This window comes from Tyto alba, unplaced genomic scaffold, assembly GCF_018691265.1.
Source record: "Tyto alba isolate M040663 unplaced genomic scaffold, T.alba_DEE_v4.0 Super-Scaffold_16, whole genome shotgun sequence".
Lineage (NCBI taxonomy): Eukaryota > Metazoa > Chordata > Aves > Strigiformes > Tytonidae > Tyto > Tyto alba.
In genome coordinates, this window is record NW_024881278.1 from 3,682,259 (window position 1) to 3,697,860 (window position 15,602).

General features: G+C 38.8%; 1 protein-coding gene across 2 annotated transcripts in view; it reads right to left on the reverse strand.

Annotated features, from left to right (window-relative positions):
• Positions 1 to 15,602, reverse strand: part of PLCB1 (phospholipase C beta 1) — a 408,321-nt gene that overhangs the window by 74,663 nt on the left and 318,056 nt on the right. For both annotated transcript variants that reach the window (XM_042789375.1, XM_042789376.1), the window contains exons 18-24: positions 14,731 to 14,855; positions 13,578 to 13,732; positions 11,685 to 11,849; positions 9,733 to 9,832; positions 6,812 to 6,916; positions 5,937 to 6,046; positions 720 to 852 (exon numbers count right to left, since the gene is read on the reverse strand). In XM_042789375.1, coding sequence (XP_042645309.1) covers positions 720 to 852; positions 5,937 to 6,046; positions 6,812 to 6,916; positions 9,733 to 9,832; positions 11,685 to 11,849; positions 13,578 to 13,732; positions 14,731 to 14,855 — 893 coding nt within the window. The remainder of the gene's footprint in view (positions 1 to 719; positions 853 to 5,936; positions 6,047 to 6,811; positions 6,917 to 9,732; positions 9,833 to 11,684; positions 11,850 to 13,577; positions 13,733 to 14,730; positions 14,856 to 15,602) is intronic.

Consider the following 15,602-nt stretch of genomic DNA (forward strand, 5'->3'; position numbering starts at 1 on the left):
ACACTGACACGGGCATTTGTTAATCATTTGAGAAAACACATCTCTTGAGCAGAAGAGTAGCAACACTGACCCCATGAACCAACACAGAAAGGTAACCTTCCGAAATCCCACCTGAGCTTTGTTGTTTTACTTATGAGGAGGATGTTATTAACTCTCTGATACCACTCATATGAGTCATTTAATGGTACTAGGCTGACAGTTAGCATAACTGCCCTATATTGTGGTGTCAGTGCAAAATTTCTGTACACAAGATGAATCCAGCTCCTTGGAAGTCATTTAGATCAAGCCGATGAAGACTGTAGTCATCAAATTAAAAAAGCTGTGGTTCAACAAGCATTTGTGTTAGGATACATGTCAACACAAAATATATAGGTATCTAAGACTGTACTTCTTGTGTGGAGTAAGATGTAACTACATGCATAGATTAAAAACAAGTTAAAGAGGTTCCTGCACTTACAACAACAAAAAAAAAACAGCAAATTTTCTTTTCTTGTAGTGAACTTCAGTTCCACCATAAAAGCAACTCTTAAATAGAAGGTATTTGTATATTTGAAGACTGGCCCTAACAACATATAAAAGCAGTGGGAAAATTTCTACCTATTTTATAAAAACAAACCCTTTGTTCTTTAAATGTAAAGCAGGTGGAAAATTATGATCCAGATTTATTTCAAAAAGATGTGACTTTTTTTTTTTTACTTTTTTTTTTTTTTTTTTTTTACCTGGTGCTGGCTGGCTATGGACAACCTGAGTTGCTGGTTTCGGTGTAAGAGAGGCAGTGCAATTTACTCCATTTTCTGCTGGTGTTGGCCTAGGTTCATTGTTAGCTTCAGATGGTGCATCTCCATGGTCAATCTGAAAATACATAATGATTTATATTACTCTTCCCAACAGACTTAAAATTATTTATTTGCAGGTCTAGGTAAGCCTCTTTTTTGAAATGTAAAATTCTGTAAATGTTACATATAAATCATTCTAAAATAAAACAAACAAACAAAAAGATATCCTTAAGAGTCATGGTAAGAGTCATTTTGCAGGGTAAATTTCAAGAAGAAATAGAGCATGTATTATTCTCAAAAAGTATTTTTATTTTAAGTGGATATAACTCATCAGGGACGTTTTTCAGTACAGTATATATTAGCTGCACCAGATGTGTAATCTGTATTTTATTGAAAAGCATTGTTCTCTGACATAAAACCTTTCTAGAAATAATGTAGAAGCTGGCACGAAAATGCTACTCAAATACCTGCTGTGATCAAAATGTGTACACAAAATTACTTTTAAATTTCACAGATACACACAGCACTATCATTATTCACTGTTCTTACAGAACGGAGACATCTGATTCCCAAGATCTTACATTCTTGTAATTGCACTCCAAGGATAATATGTAAACAATACCTTCATCCTGCTGCATAAATACATGTGTGGTATCCAAATATTTAAGCATTTTCCACAACCTTTTCTTTTTCTCCAGGTTCCTAAAGGCTCAGGCTTACAGTGCACATTGTACTATGCACTGAACATCATATAATTTTCCCTGTGACCATCAGGTTTTAAGCAAGCACTCAGCAAACAGAAGGTCATTCAAAGCAATTTTTATTTTGTAATGGCCAAACCCTGCTTCCTGCTGTCCCTGCAAGGGGCCAGTTGCCATGGTGTCTCAGGGTAGTTTTGGATTTGTTCCTTCATCTGCTTCCATTTCACTCTTTGATGGTAATCACATTACATGCAGAGGCAGGATACCACAACTGTTGTTTTTTTTTCCCCTTGATTACGCTTGCAAAATATCAGCCCGCACTGCATCAATAGAGGCAAAATGAATTTTGATCTGACTCTGTTTTGTACTGGTCCTGCTGCTGATTTCCTTCATCTTGGCTCTGACAACATACTGTATATAGAAAAAGGATTTCTGCCTCAACAGCCTATTTCCACCAAAATTATAGGACAGCAATACTGTAGTCAGAAACATGATGCAATCGAAAATCAGTGCCAACAACTTCATTTACATCAAGCAGGGATGACTGCAATAAAATAAGGAAAAACATGATCTAGCCAACTTTTATGACTGTAGAACAATGTGACTGGCAAAAAATGTAGCTGTGTCACACAGAGACATGGTTATCCCATCAACTCTCCTTAAAATATACTCCTCACAGAATGCAATTCATTAGTTTAGTAAAAACAATTTTTGCTATGTAGATCATCAATATTTAATACAAATAAATCTAGAATTCCAAACTTCTGGCAAGTTTGCATCCCAAAGGACACTGCATGGGAAAGTGGATATTATCTTATTTTTTGGGGACTAGGTTTGTATGTGGTGCAAAATGCTGCATCAAAGCTTGTTGAGAAACTAATAATATAGCCTGTCAGTTTTGGACATAAAACATCTGTTTTCAGAAAAGCAGAAATGTGAGACAGGATCAGGAACTGAATAAAGACTAATTTTCACTACATCACACAATCTAATCTCATTAAAAAGCACTTTATCTTCTCATAATTCATCACACAATGTTAAAGTAAACATGATTTTTCCTTAGTGGAGAATATTTTAGGCTCTTTTTAAAACATGATGTAATCCAGCCTTATAATTTATAGTTTTAATATGCACAGAAAATGGTTTATATTCCACATGTTGCAATGACTGTTGCATGACAGTGTACCTTCTATGTAGAGAGATACATACCCTTACAGGTACATATCTATAATGGTCTGTTTTATTTCTACAGAGAAAAGGAGCTGCAACATATTGGGGTTGGGAGATCTCCTCTGTGCTGCACTGTTATGCTAGGTGGGCAGTTCTTTGATTTAAGACCTTTGATTTAAGAACAGTTTGACTCTATCCTCCTTGCCAAAGTATAAGCAATTGTAAGCAAGGTCTCCCTATAGGAAATGTCAGATCAACTTAATTTCCATTACTGTGACATGATGTGATCATTATGATTTGCAAAATTATGCCTGAATTTTCCTTTTAAATAGTGGCATCAGATACGCTAAGTGCAGCTGCTCTCCTAGAGATGTTTTTGTTTTCTTTCCCTATCAATTTTATTTAACCAAAGAAGTCAACTGGCTTCATTTGATTTATATCCAGGCATGCAAAACAACGGTTTCCATTTCAACACTGGTTTGTGGGTAGAAACAACAGGTCAGGCACTCTGCTGCTTCCCCATCAGACACATTAACGAGCCAGCAAGGCCTCCTGACTCTGCAGTGGGAATTAACGTGCAGCCCCAGGGACTGTACACCAGCTGGCATTGCTAAAATGCTTTTCACTCTGGCTAGCTTTCCCTAGACCCCTACACTGCTCCTGTAACTGTGGGGATGAAAACGTACAAACTACTTACATTAATCTACTTTAGGCTGGGATTAATTAATCCCAAGGAACTCTCTGCAAATTTCTGCAGCTTATTCCTCCTGTCTCTAAAGGACACCAGGCAGGGGAAGAAAAGGCAACCTTCACTACCTGCAACCCTCATACAAATTTACAAGATATTCAGACAAATGCAGTTAAAGGTGCAAAACCCCCACGGCAGGTATTACAGTGCTTCCATTCAGTCAAAACGGCTCCTCTAAGGCCAGGCTGGGAAGCAAGAACCAACCAGAAAGGTAAAGGTAGGAATCCATGTTACGGTCATGATGGGAACATAGCAAATAAATGCTGTAAATTTTATCAGTTCTTCAGCATTCTACATTTACGTTGTTACACTGCTAATTAACAGGCAGTGGAATGTGAAGCCTGAAGAAAGGCTGGTTTATTTGTTCAAAACAATTCACTATTAGGTAGCTTATTTGACTACTGTTTTGCAAGAGCCCTGGGGAACTCCTCACAGAGATGCAGTTTCAACTTTTAGGTAGCAAAGAAAGAACCTCAGTTTTCCTGTGACAGCTGCAAGAACCCAGCTCAGATAAATAAATGTGTGTGAAGGGAGGGAAAGAGGTATGGGGAGGTGGAATCTGTGCTAGGAGAGAGCACAGCTTTGCATGCAAACATTTCTAGTGTGTAAATTTGAAACTGTGCATAGGAAAATTGAAGTCAGGTGCACTTATGTGTACATTTCTGGCAAACATACTTGGGTTTATTTAGCTTTGTTGCCAGTGAATGTACCTGCAATTATTAACTGATGTGATTCCCGTGGGCCAATGTAAGCGAAGAAAAGTCCGGCTGACTGATGAAGAAAACGTTATCATCACATAACATGACCAGGCAACCCAAGACTTCCAAGTACAGCCCAGCTGACAAGTATCTTACTCAGAACGGGTGTTTGTAAATAGAAGGTAACAATGGTGTATTTAGATTGCTGATTGAAGAGGCAATTTTGTACCCATCTCTTGCTACTGCATCTAACTGAACAGTTAGACATTTTTAGCAAACTTGCTACAAACAGTCATTACGGTTTTCTTTTAAAAAATATTTCTCTGCTACTCCAAAACAAGCTCCTTTATCCTATGAGCTTTCAAGCTCCTTGACAGATGGTAGCACTACCTAAGCACTACAAGTCATCCTTCCTTCTTCCCATTTGCTTTAGAAGATATTCAGTGACAGAATTTTTCCAACTGACAAATAAGCCTGTACAGACCGGGAAAATTGATACTTTTTCAAAAGTAAAAATGACCTCTAAGGTATTTAAAGGATTATGTTAAAAAAAGACTTTGCTATTAAAATAGAATCTCATGTGTCGAGCGTCCTAGATAAATTTCTAAGATACCATTGAGCATTTCACAGTGTCCTCATTCAGCCGAACTTGTGACACTGCACAAAGAGTAAATTGTTGGCCACTGAATTGTAATGACTTTCACTCATCTGGTCTGCTTTGGGAATGTATTCTTGGTTACAAAATCTAGTTCAATGAGGCTTTGCACATCTGAGAATTGAAGAAGGCAGGCACCAGAGCTAAGGGCAGTTCAGGATTATAAAGCATTTATCCATCTTCACTAGAGACCTGTACCAAGTGGCTTTGATTCACATGATGTGCCTAACATCTGACACAAGCAATCTTTAAAAGACAAGGTTGATATTTTCAAACACTGCTAGAAGACGTCCCAATGACAATGTCTGGAACAGAGAGACTGAACTTTTGAATGTGCATAGAGTTTATCAGAAGCCAAAGATGAACTGGCAGTATTCTCAATTATGCTCAAAATGACATCTATGTATAATTTGTAGGCACAACAACTCCAATTATACAGAAAGATAGGGTTTGCAGGTTAGTCCGTAGGTAACCACATATACCCAGACAGGTACCTAACAACTGAAAATGTCGGTCCCATAGCTTTCAGATGAGCTAGAATAGGCTTGAACATTTATTTACTCTGTGGTGGTTGTCTTCTCTTTGTAAGATCTATGAAGGGTTGGATCACTTGGCCTGCAAAGGTCCCTTCCCATCTAAATTATTGTATGATTATACTTGGTCTTTTTAGGGCACGTTTGCTCATTGAGAATGTACAGAGACATCATAATCTGAGATACACAACTGTTTCTGAACAGAATAATTTATCCAGAAACAGAGTCTGAAATTCTGGAAAATGTGTAGCATTTTCAGGAAAAGCTACTGATACGGAGTTGTCTTTTTTGTAAGGGAAACTTCAGCATCACAATGGAAAGCAATAGGTAATGACTTAAAAAGATTTAATTTGCTACATTACAAAGTTGCAAATCAGCATACACGTAACATGATTTTTCATTCAGCTTTCAGTGTCTTTGTACCTATGAAATGTAACTTGCTACATGCACAACATGCTGCCTTCACACACACACACAGAGTGCAATGCTTCTTGGATGTAATGTACCCTAGTCACATTCTAGGTGAGATGTTTACAGGTGATCAAGTAATCAACACATACAATTCCCAGGGACTTTCCATATTTGTCTTTCTAAGCAAAGTAGGTGCTTTTAAATACTGTAACATAATTTGCAGAGACTCTGAAACCTCCCTTACCTCTTTTTTTACCTCTTCTTCATCTTCCAGAGTCAGTGCGGCCAGTTGCTTAGCTCTCTGCTCCATCAAGTTTACATATCTGATTGGATTGGATAAGGCCTCGATCACATCTAGAAATAACACAAATACTTCAGTTTCAACCTCTTTATGCTTTGGTTCCAGTGCTCCTCAGGTTTTAAGAATGAGACTGTATTTTTCATACGGATCTGCTGCCAATAGGTACTCTTAGGTCCTAGAAACAACAATGGAGGGGAGTACCCCATCATGCACGAATAGTCTAACACAAACTCTTCTTTGAGTCTGTGCTTGGGTCTCACAGATGTGAATTTTCTGCACAGAGTTTTATGATGGATTGTCAAAACCTACCGCATCAGCCAACTAGGATCCTGCTTCACATGAGGCACAAAAGAACGTTAGTAAAAATCCTGCTTTTAAAGTAGTAGTTACAGAGATTACTGTTTTTCACTGAAGATGCACAGTATGGTCTCTAAACCTATCCTTGTTTAGAGCTGATTCCATAATACAGTGCTCTACATTAAGCACAGCGCTTTCCTCTGCTTAGGAAACAATTACTTACTCCTGTGTCACGTAAGTAAAGTTTCATTTGTGTTCCAATGGTAAATGCCTGTGATGTTTCCTCCGTTAGAGTCATAGAAGGTCTTCTGAAAATAAGAGAGTTGGCGCTAATCCTAAACCTCAGGCAGGCTGCTGTACATCAGGCCATCTTGTATGAGTGATGAGACATAATGATCCATCAGATACAGAGGTTTCTTCACGGGACTGTTATGCCCAATATGGCAAGTTACCTACAGCACATTAATTCTGCGTTTTAATTAACTTTTATATTTCCCAGTAGGAAAATGTCACAGAATTACCTGCATAAGTATCAGGTACATAGTCTTTGACTTCTATGTACACAAAGAGAGCTGGCAGTGTCAAAGGTTGGTTCCTCTCATTCCTCAAACAGATGTAGTGATAGCCTGAAAAATAAGAAACAACCAGTTCAGAGTATAAACCCTTCCACAGGCATTTCCTCTGTAATTGTGTTGCCAGTTGTTATTTATAGTGTGGCTCCAATTGAGCAAGCAACCCCAGGGACTTCTGGTAGGGAAAGATTTACCTGAGGGGTTTCAGAGATATGTATACAGACAAGGGATTGCTAGAAAGGCACATGAAGCTGCAGTTTCAAATAGTATTTTCCCTTTATTTTTACATCTGTGAATAATGGTAAAAATTGTCATTTATATAATTTTTGATGCATTCTATTTTATTAGCTTTGGCTGTTTTTTTTTTTTTTTGTTTTTTTTTTTTAGTTTCGTAGATCTTATTTAATTTTCAAAAGTGACCCTAGTAGTACTCAGGAACCTGAGCAACCCAGTAAAATCACACCCACACCACAGTATCTAATTTAAAAAATAGACAGTGTGGCACTATATCTACAAAGTGTGCATGTGTATGAATCCTATCATGTGACCAGCCTTAGAAATATATCTGAAAAAAAAGGGTATTTTCAGACTGTTTTGAAAGCTGTCTGTCTTGTAAGAGTGAGGGCACACCTTACAGTGCAGCTTAGCCAAGTTAATGGTGAGGCACCACAGATGGTGCAGCCCCAAACCCTTTCTTGCAGCCACCTACCACCATCTCCTGCTCTTTCTCTTGCTCACTGACACTTTTCTGACTTTGTAGGTAAGCAGCTCAGCAAGCTAAACTCTGAAAAAAGCAACCTTCAGATGCTGCAAAGAGTCTTCCACCTATTTAGCACCCCAAAACGCCTCACCACAAGGTCAGACGTATTAATGCCCGTTTAAAGACAGCGATGGAAGTGCACAGATAGGGATGGGAGAAAAGGACTTCCAGACCCAACAAACTCTTACAGAATTGGAGTGCTGCAAAACTGCATCCTCTGTCTCATAAATAGGTGCCTCCCATACCATGGCTGAAATTGTTCTTCTAAGGCATGATTACGGAGCCGCACATATGGGTAGTGTCAAGATACAAGTCATGAGCAAGATGTGCTTATGGGGAGGGGGGATCCTCACTTGGCTGATGTGAAGAACTCCCTCTCCAAGTAATGGTTAAAGCCTTGCTTTGGGAATAATGGGAATTCTGTGGATTTGTGTGACAGTATGATATAGTTTTCAATAATGTCTCAGAAAAGAGAGAACTTACAAAGGTTTCTCAGTTCTCTCAAGTTCCTCCAGCAAATTGTCAGCAGGTACACAAACTAAAATCAACATGCTTTTCTCCACCACATGATGTAAACTAATGAATACTGGAGTCAAAAGGACGGAAGATAGGCTTGCAGGTAAAAGCTCTTGAAACTCCTTGTATGATTTAACGCAGTGGCCTTTGTTCTAAACAACACAATCTTAAGAGCAGGTACATGATTCAGTGCTCTGCTGAATGGACTCCGTGCTGCATGAAGGATGAATACAATGAAAGGGGATCAGCTGTGGTAAGAGCTTACTTCTACCTGAAGAAGTAAATGCTTCACAATCCCCCTTTCTCCTCTCCAATCACCTCTCTTCCTCTGAGCTCAGCAGACTCTCCATGAGGCAATTATATCAATTAAGCAAGCAGGAAACACTGGAGAGTTTTCTGCTGGATTGATAAACTGAGCTGGCTCACAAGAAAGGTGTGGAGATTGGCAGAGCTGGCACAACAGAATGGCTAGGGATGCATGGCCAAGAGAAGGGTAGAGAGAAGGGAAGGAGAAGGGAAAGAGAAGCGACAACTGGTGAGGAAATCCTGGAGCAGTGACATGCCCAGCAGCCACCTCCCATGGCTAGCTTGTTTGTGCTTGCAGTGAGGCCACGCGACTCACATGAGCTAAGACAAAACTGCTTGGAGCTCTTCTTAGAAGAGCCCTGACATCACCAGCCACAAGAGAAGGAACTGCTTTATACATTACCTGAGACCAGGTCTCCAGGAACAATATGGACAACAACTGTTAGATACAGGGACATCTGAGTTCTGTGTTACCGCTGGGACTGGTTAGATAAGGTAGACACAGATATTCTTCCTGTTCCACTGAGTGAAGCTGGGAGAATATTTATGGCCCATATGCTTGCCCTAATTTAGTTTCCTCCCCTCCCCTCACTGGCAAAGCTGGCGTTGAAGTCGGACACTTCTCTTGCTCAGAATGCCAATGTCACCGCATCTTTCTGAAACATGATCTCTAACAAGTCTCTAGCCTGGAAAATTAGGGCTGAGTTGTCACACAAGACAATTTTCAGTTAAGTGGCCACTAATTATAATAGAAATAATTATATGATTTGGAAGAGACCAGTAATGATTTTTTTTTTTTTTTTTTACATTTTCAGCAATAAAGATGAAAGTCATTTTGAGTTGATTTAAAGGTTTTGGAGAGATACAACAGCTTGCATATAGGTCAGTCCTTGAGTGCACATAAAAATTAAGTTAGAGGAGCATATTTTGCTTTCATTCCCAGCAATCTCCCATTCTGACAAAGATGACATCAAAATTGGCTGTTGCTGCCCTCTTTCCTCTTAAAAGTGTACAATTGCACTTTTTAGCGTAGAACTGTGAACATGTAGTTCATCTACTGGAGACCAGTAAGTGCCAGCCATGCCTCTGATGCTTAATTCTATTGGTTTTCCTGGTTCATTACAAATTTAAATTTTTGGTGAAATATGGTATTTTCCTTTTCAAAGTTGAGATAGATTATTCGAATCCCCAGTTGCTATAAATCTGCAGAGTGGTTGCAGCACTGTGATTATGGCTTGCTGCTTCTCTTCACTACACAATGTCTGTCTCAATGGAGAAGAAAGTTTACCTGGTCGAATTGCTGAGACCGGTAATATCCGATGACCAATAAACTTCCCTCCTTCTTCGTACACTGCTAGCCTCAAACATGCCAAGGAAGGTAAAACGACCTAAAAGGCAATATTGTTGTATTATTAACTTTCTGCTCTGAGGCTCCTGCCAGACATAGGCTACACAGCAGACGGAAAGGAAGTTCAGTCTAGCAGACAGTAACATCTACTCACCCATAGGAAGGTCTTACCAGACAAGAGGTCAGGGTCTGTGCACCGGAATGTCAAAATGTTTCTCATAGAAACAGTTTTCAATCCAGAAACTCGAGGTGGGACACGTGCACAGTATGTTGAACCCAGCAATTTGACCCTATATTTTCAATACGGAAGGAGGAACTATAGCAGCTCAACTCCTATCACACTTGAATCCTGCTCTGTTTTCTGCTTGTTACTCACAGACCTACATCGTTTTCTTCCTTTGCGTTTGTGCCAACAGGATTACTTACTTCTAAGAAAAGTCACTGATAGGCGTATTACTGCTGAAAACTCAACAAACAACTCAACCTGTTTTTCAGAGTGTGAATGTATGAATTACGTGAACCGTGTCAACCTCAGCAGAATTTTCCAGGGCTGCAGCATGCTCACTGGCTGAGCTAAAGAGGTTTAATCAGGCAGGATGTTTACTAGCATTGGATGCTTTCTTGGCACTACTTAAAAAAGAAGGCCAAATGGTGAAAAAAGAAAACAAGAAATCATAAAAGTTTACTAAACTACCCTACTAAGATATGAATCTTTAATATTACTTTACAAAAAATGCATAGCATGGCTCATCTAATTTTCTGAGTTAATGCAAATATAAATATAAAAAGATGCTTTTTTAACAGATTGGCATTTTTTCAGAACACATGCTAAAAATTATCTAGACAATGAAAATAAAAAAAAAGGCGACAATCCAAAATTAAGAGCTTCTTTAATTTATTTTCAACATTACTAAAAATAGTAATCTATGCTTCTCTGAGCACACAGGCAGTCAGGCACAGTTGTTACCTAAATAGAGAAATGAAGTACACTAATTAGAAGATCATTACAGAAGAAAAATGCTAGTGATGTTTCCAAACTTAAGCTCTGGATGGCTGCCAAAGTCATTCAGAAGGCCAAATATTCAGGGAAAAGGGCTGTACTCCCTAGAAAGCAAGGCTGAATTGTATAAACATCCCTGTGAACTACATTTTCTAAGAGAAATACAAAAGACTCAGGATGCGCTTAGCCACTGTGCCCAATAAGCAAAACCCAGAGATTCTGTTAAAAAACTGGCTGCAAGTATACTGCAAAGCACAGTAAGACATTCATGTTGCACAATCCTTAAACATGCTCAGTACTTTCTGCTCCCTCAAAGTTTAGAGAATTGAGCCTGACTGATATTGTCCAAATTGCATGAGGAGCTCAGAAGCCTACGTCTCCTTTCAAGTGGATGGGATTTACGTGGTTTCATCACCTAGGTTGTACTTACATAGCACAATCTAGCGCTAAGCAGACAACAGATTCCTTTGAATGTGCTAGCTTGGCCAGCCAGATTATTATAGCTGTATTCACACTGTCTTGCTCGCAGGTTAACAGGAGGCCGGCTCAGCCACAACGAAATGCCCTGGTAATTCAGCTAAACTGCGGCTGGGATCTGCGCTTGCTTGCTCATAGCATGGCACGGTGAATCTATCGACGTGTCTGCTGCTTCCAGCTGCGTCACTGAAACAATCAAGGCAACTTCAAACTAACTTATTTTAGTAGGAGCTGGCACAACTAGAGTAGCAAAATTACACCAAAAGTGGTTAACAATAAACAGTTCAAGAAATAACTATTCAGAATCTCTTCCTCTTTCTAACAAATGCAAAGTGTCAGTGAATCACAGAATTACCCTACTGGACAGTGGCAAAACAAGCACAATGCACATTTGGGAAGCAAGTGTTACACTGACCTTCTTAAACACTATGGTTTCCTCTTCCCAGACGGGATTAACTGCATTGCCTTGAGAGGTCTTAGTCTTCAAAGCTTTTCTTCTTGTATCCACAGGCAGGCCAAACATGTCGACTTCTACATAGGTACCAACTTTTTTATCAGAAAGGAATTGACCTGAAATTATCTAAATCCAAAACAAAGGAGGGTCACTAGAGACTGCTTTGGTGAATTAGAAAGTGAGTGGCTGAAATGCAGATCGATAATTCTCACTGATGGTCAAATAGTATGCGTTTAAAATAAAACCAAACCAAAACCAAAACCACAATTAAAAAAAACCCAACCCAACAGTGTTTAATATTGCAGACACAGAAAACAACTTATGAGGCCTGGTTTCCTGTGACCCTGTGGTCCTGAATTCCCCTATGAGCGATAATGTGGTTGAGATCATGCTGCTGCCCTTCCCTCAGCAGGAATACTCATTTGGATCTCACCCTCAATCTGGCTGCCTATTTCCACAACATGGTATCTCTGAGAACTCTAATTTCTATCCAGTTTCTACACCGGTTCAAAAAATTCTAGACAAGGTATAAGCAGCAGAGAAATGACATATGCTTTTAATTGTGAGGGAGAAAACAAGCTGAAAAGTTAGTATTCTAATAAAGACTCTTCACAGAGAGTAAGGAGTTTCACTATGAAAAAAAAACAACTATAAAATAGCTGGTCTTTTCTAGTTCTTATTTTCAACAGGAAACACAACTCTCTGCTTTAAAAAGTTAAAGAAAGGTCTGCAGTTACTTCAGAAAACTGAAGAGGCACAGGAATATATAGCAGTGTCACTATACCTTAATAAATTGAGGCTTGCCTAAAGCAAATCTTTATTTGTTCTCAGCTGTATCTTGTATGGGCATTGACATTATAAACCACCAGAGTCTCCATCAAGCGGGCAGAAGCAGCTGACTTCTCACAGCCGTCTCATGACTCCTGGATGATCATTCCTGCTAGAAATGCTGTGCATCTCCTAATAGCTATTGAATGACTTCCACCTCCATTTAGTAAAATTGCAGAAGAAAGTGCCCACAGGAGTAACTGAAAGCTTCCATGATTACAGGTCACCACAAAAGGTCATTCCCACAGAGTTATCTTTTTTTACCATGCATGTCATCAGGTTATTACTTTTTTCATATCCCTCCCAGCACTGCTCTGCTACGCTTGTGTCTGCAGCCTCAGAGGAAATACTCGTTTTCCTTCAATGAAAACAGGAGGATACTTTGCAGGTGGACTCTATAATACAGATGCTGTTCTAATGGATGAGACCCTTAAAGGAATAACAGGATTTCTGAAAGTTTATGTTTTTATAACTAGAGATATACTAAGTATAAATTTGTGATCCTCTCATAGCCAATGCAATCCACCCCCTCAAATATTCATACAAGTAGTTTTCAATTTGCAGATTCCTGGCAGTCCTTGAAGTTCATTAGAGGTTCTTAAAAAGGAATGAAGAAAAACAACTTGGCAATGAATTTCAGCTCACATTTATGGTTCCACAGTTCTGCTAGAGAACTTATAGGGAACCAGAAAATTTATTTATACTAAACAGTGCAGTGTTCTAGCTATTCCAGTCCAACCTATCACTTCATAACAGCACGTTTTAAATTCAGCCCTTTGTTACTGAAACCACAGCCAAACACAGCCCAACTATTTCTACAAAAAAGAATACATGCAATAAAAATACATTTATTTATCCTACGATATGAAACGTGAGACAGCATTTGAAAATCAAATGTCACTCCATGAAATGAAATACATTTTATTTTCTTGACTTAGTATAGTCATTTGCTAGGCCACCCCACAACAGAAATATATCTATGCCCTGACACTGTCATGAGAGCATTTTCACCAGCTGCATACATACCTTGACAGACAAGGTGTTAGCTACTATTCCATCCACTATACTTTCAGTAAATGGATCAAAGTGTTTGTCGGGTCTTCTCATGAATTCTGGCTTTAACCTGTATCCACTTTTGCCATTGTACTCATACATTCCCATGTTTATTTGCATAGACAAATCTAGGTGTTAAAAGTATTGACAAGAATTATGTTCTGGATACATAATAATTTTAAAAAGAAATCAAATAATAAAAATTATTTTAATTTCAAACTGACTGTGATGTAAACAGCTATTTATGGCACACTGTTGCTTTAGAGGTTTCAGATGTGATTACAGTCACCCTCTTGGATTCTTTTGACAAGAAAAAGACATCTCTAAGACATCTTTCAGAGACTACTCAATATATAACATTTTCCAATTTTAAAAGAAGCCTTGACACTTAGGTTTTGAGTCCCTCAGTGTTGAACTGTCTGTATTGTACCCAACCCAGCAGAGTACTTATGTTTCTAACCCCTTCTAACATCAGACACTGGGTGCCTGATACTTGGTTGAAACCGGCCCAGAGGCTTTTATTCCTCTGCAGACTCCCAGCCTGTGTGGGGTTTTGCTTTCCATGGAAAGGTGTGTACGTGGGTACAACTGCAAAGGAAAAGAGGGAATGATCCCATGCCACCATGTGCATGTGGCCAGGATACATCCTGGGATGCAGCAGGTGGAAATATTTGTGTGTCTCAGAACAGACATAGCTTTGGAAGACAACACATTCTATTTCAAAAGTGACTTGTGCATCTAGGAGCCTAAATATCTTTGTTTCTTAACTCACCTTCAAAGTGGAATTTGCTAAGTCCCTTATGTCTTGATATAATGAGATTTTGAAAGACACAGGAAAAAAATCCCTGCCATATCTGAAATGCTGTTCAGTGGTAACCACTTACAAATGATGACAATGTGGAGGGCGTTATGTATTCATATACTAGCTACAGAATTGCAATTATGAATATTCGTAGTTTTAAAAAATAAAAACCCTGTGTTAAAAATGCTAATTAACAGCTCTGTAGTATAATTCAACCACTAGACATCTCTTGATGCATAAAGCCTTTCCTACCTATGAATCAGAAAGTGTATCAGAGAAGTGGAAACATATAGCTTACAAAATCCAGAGGCTAGCATGACTTACCTACAGTTTGGAAGTTAAGAGCAACCATTTGGCAGCCGGCATTCCAAAAGACTTGTGGCATGTAGTTTGAAGAATCTACACGTGTTCCCTTCGGGTAAATTCGGCTTAGCTGCATTTTGTTGTATCTAAACAGTGAGTAGTTAAGATATAGTACGCATGACAAAAATCACTTTGCAGAGGCACAGCTGCAAAATTTAAATGCAGGTGTTCTTTACAGAATGGATTTCTGCAACCATCACACTTCCAGAGGTCCACGATTTTGTAGGAGATATGATAAATAAGGGGTAATTAAAGGTCCTGTTTGTTCCTGTACAGAGTACTCAGAATAAGCAAGCAAATAGCAGAGGCATATGCATAAAAGAGATAGCATTCATAAAATTCCATTTATCATTACAGTTACTAATTTGGGATTTTCCTAAAATTGCATTTATAGTAGCCAATTATCTGTAAACAGCGAATCTTCCCCTGGAGTGGGGAGAGGTGCTCAGTTAAAGTGTTCTTCTGGAACAAGCATTAGAATTGGCCTCTACATACAGACAGAAATGATGAGTGTGCACTTCTTACAATTGAGTCTACAAATCTGAGAGATGAGAACATGCTGCAGGTTATCTGTGGAAGTAGCTTTCCATTAATCTTCTTTGAGGCACTATTTTATCTTGACCATTCATTCTTAACTGCAGCTGTGATGAGAGACATTGAGAAACATCAAAAGGTCTAAACAGAATGCTCCTTAGCTTTTCTTTAAAAGTTATTAAAAAAAAAAAAAAACAACTAAAAAAAAAATTCATGGCAATAAAACAGCCCAGTGCTCTTAGAACTAGAGGTACAATGGGAAAGCAAGCTTTCTCAATGTGACTTTGCAAAAAACCAAG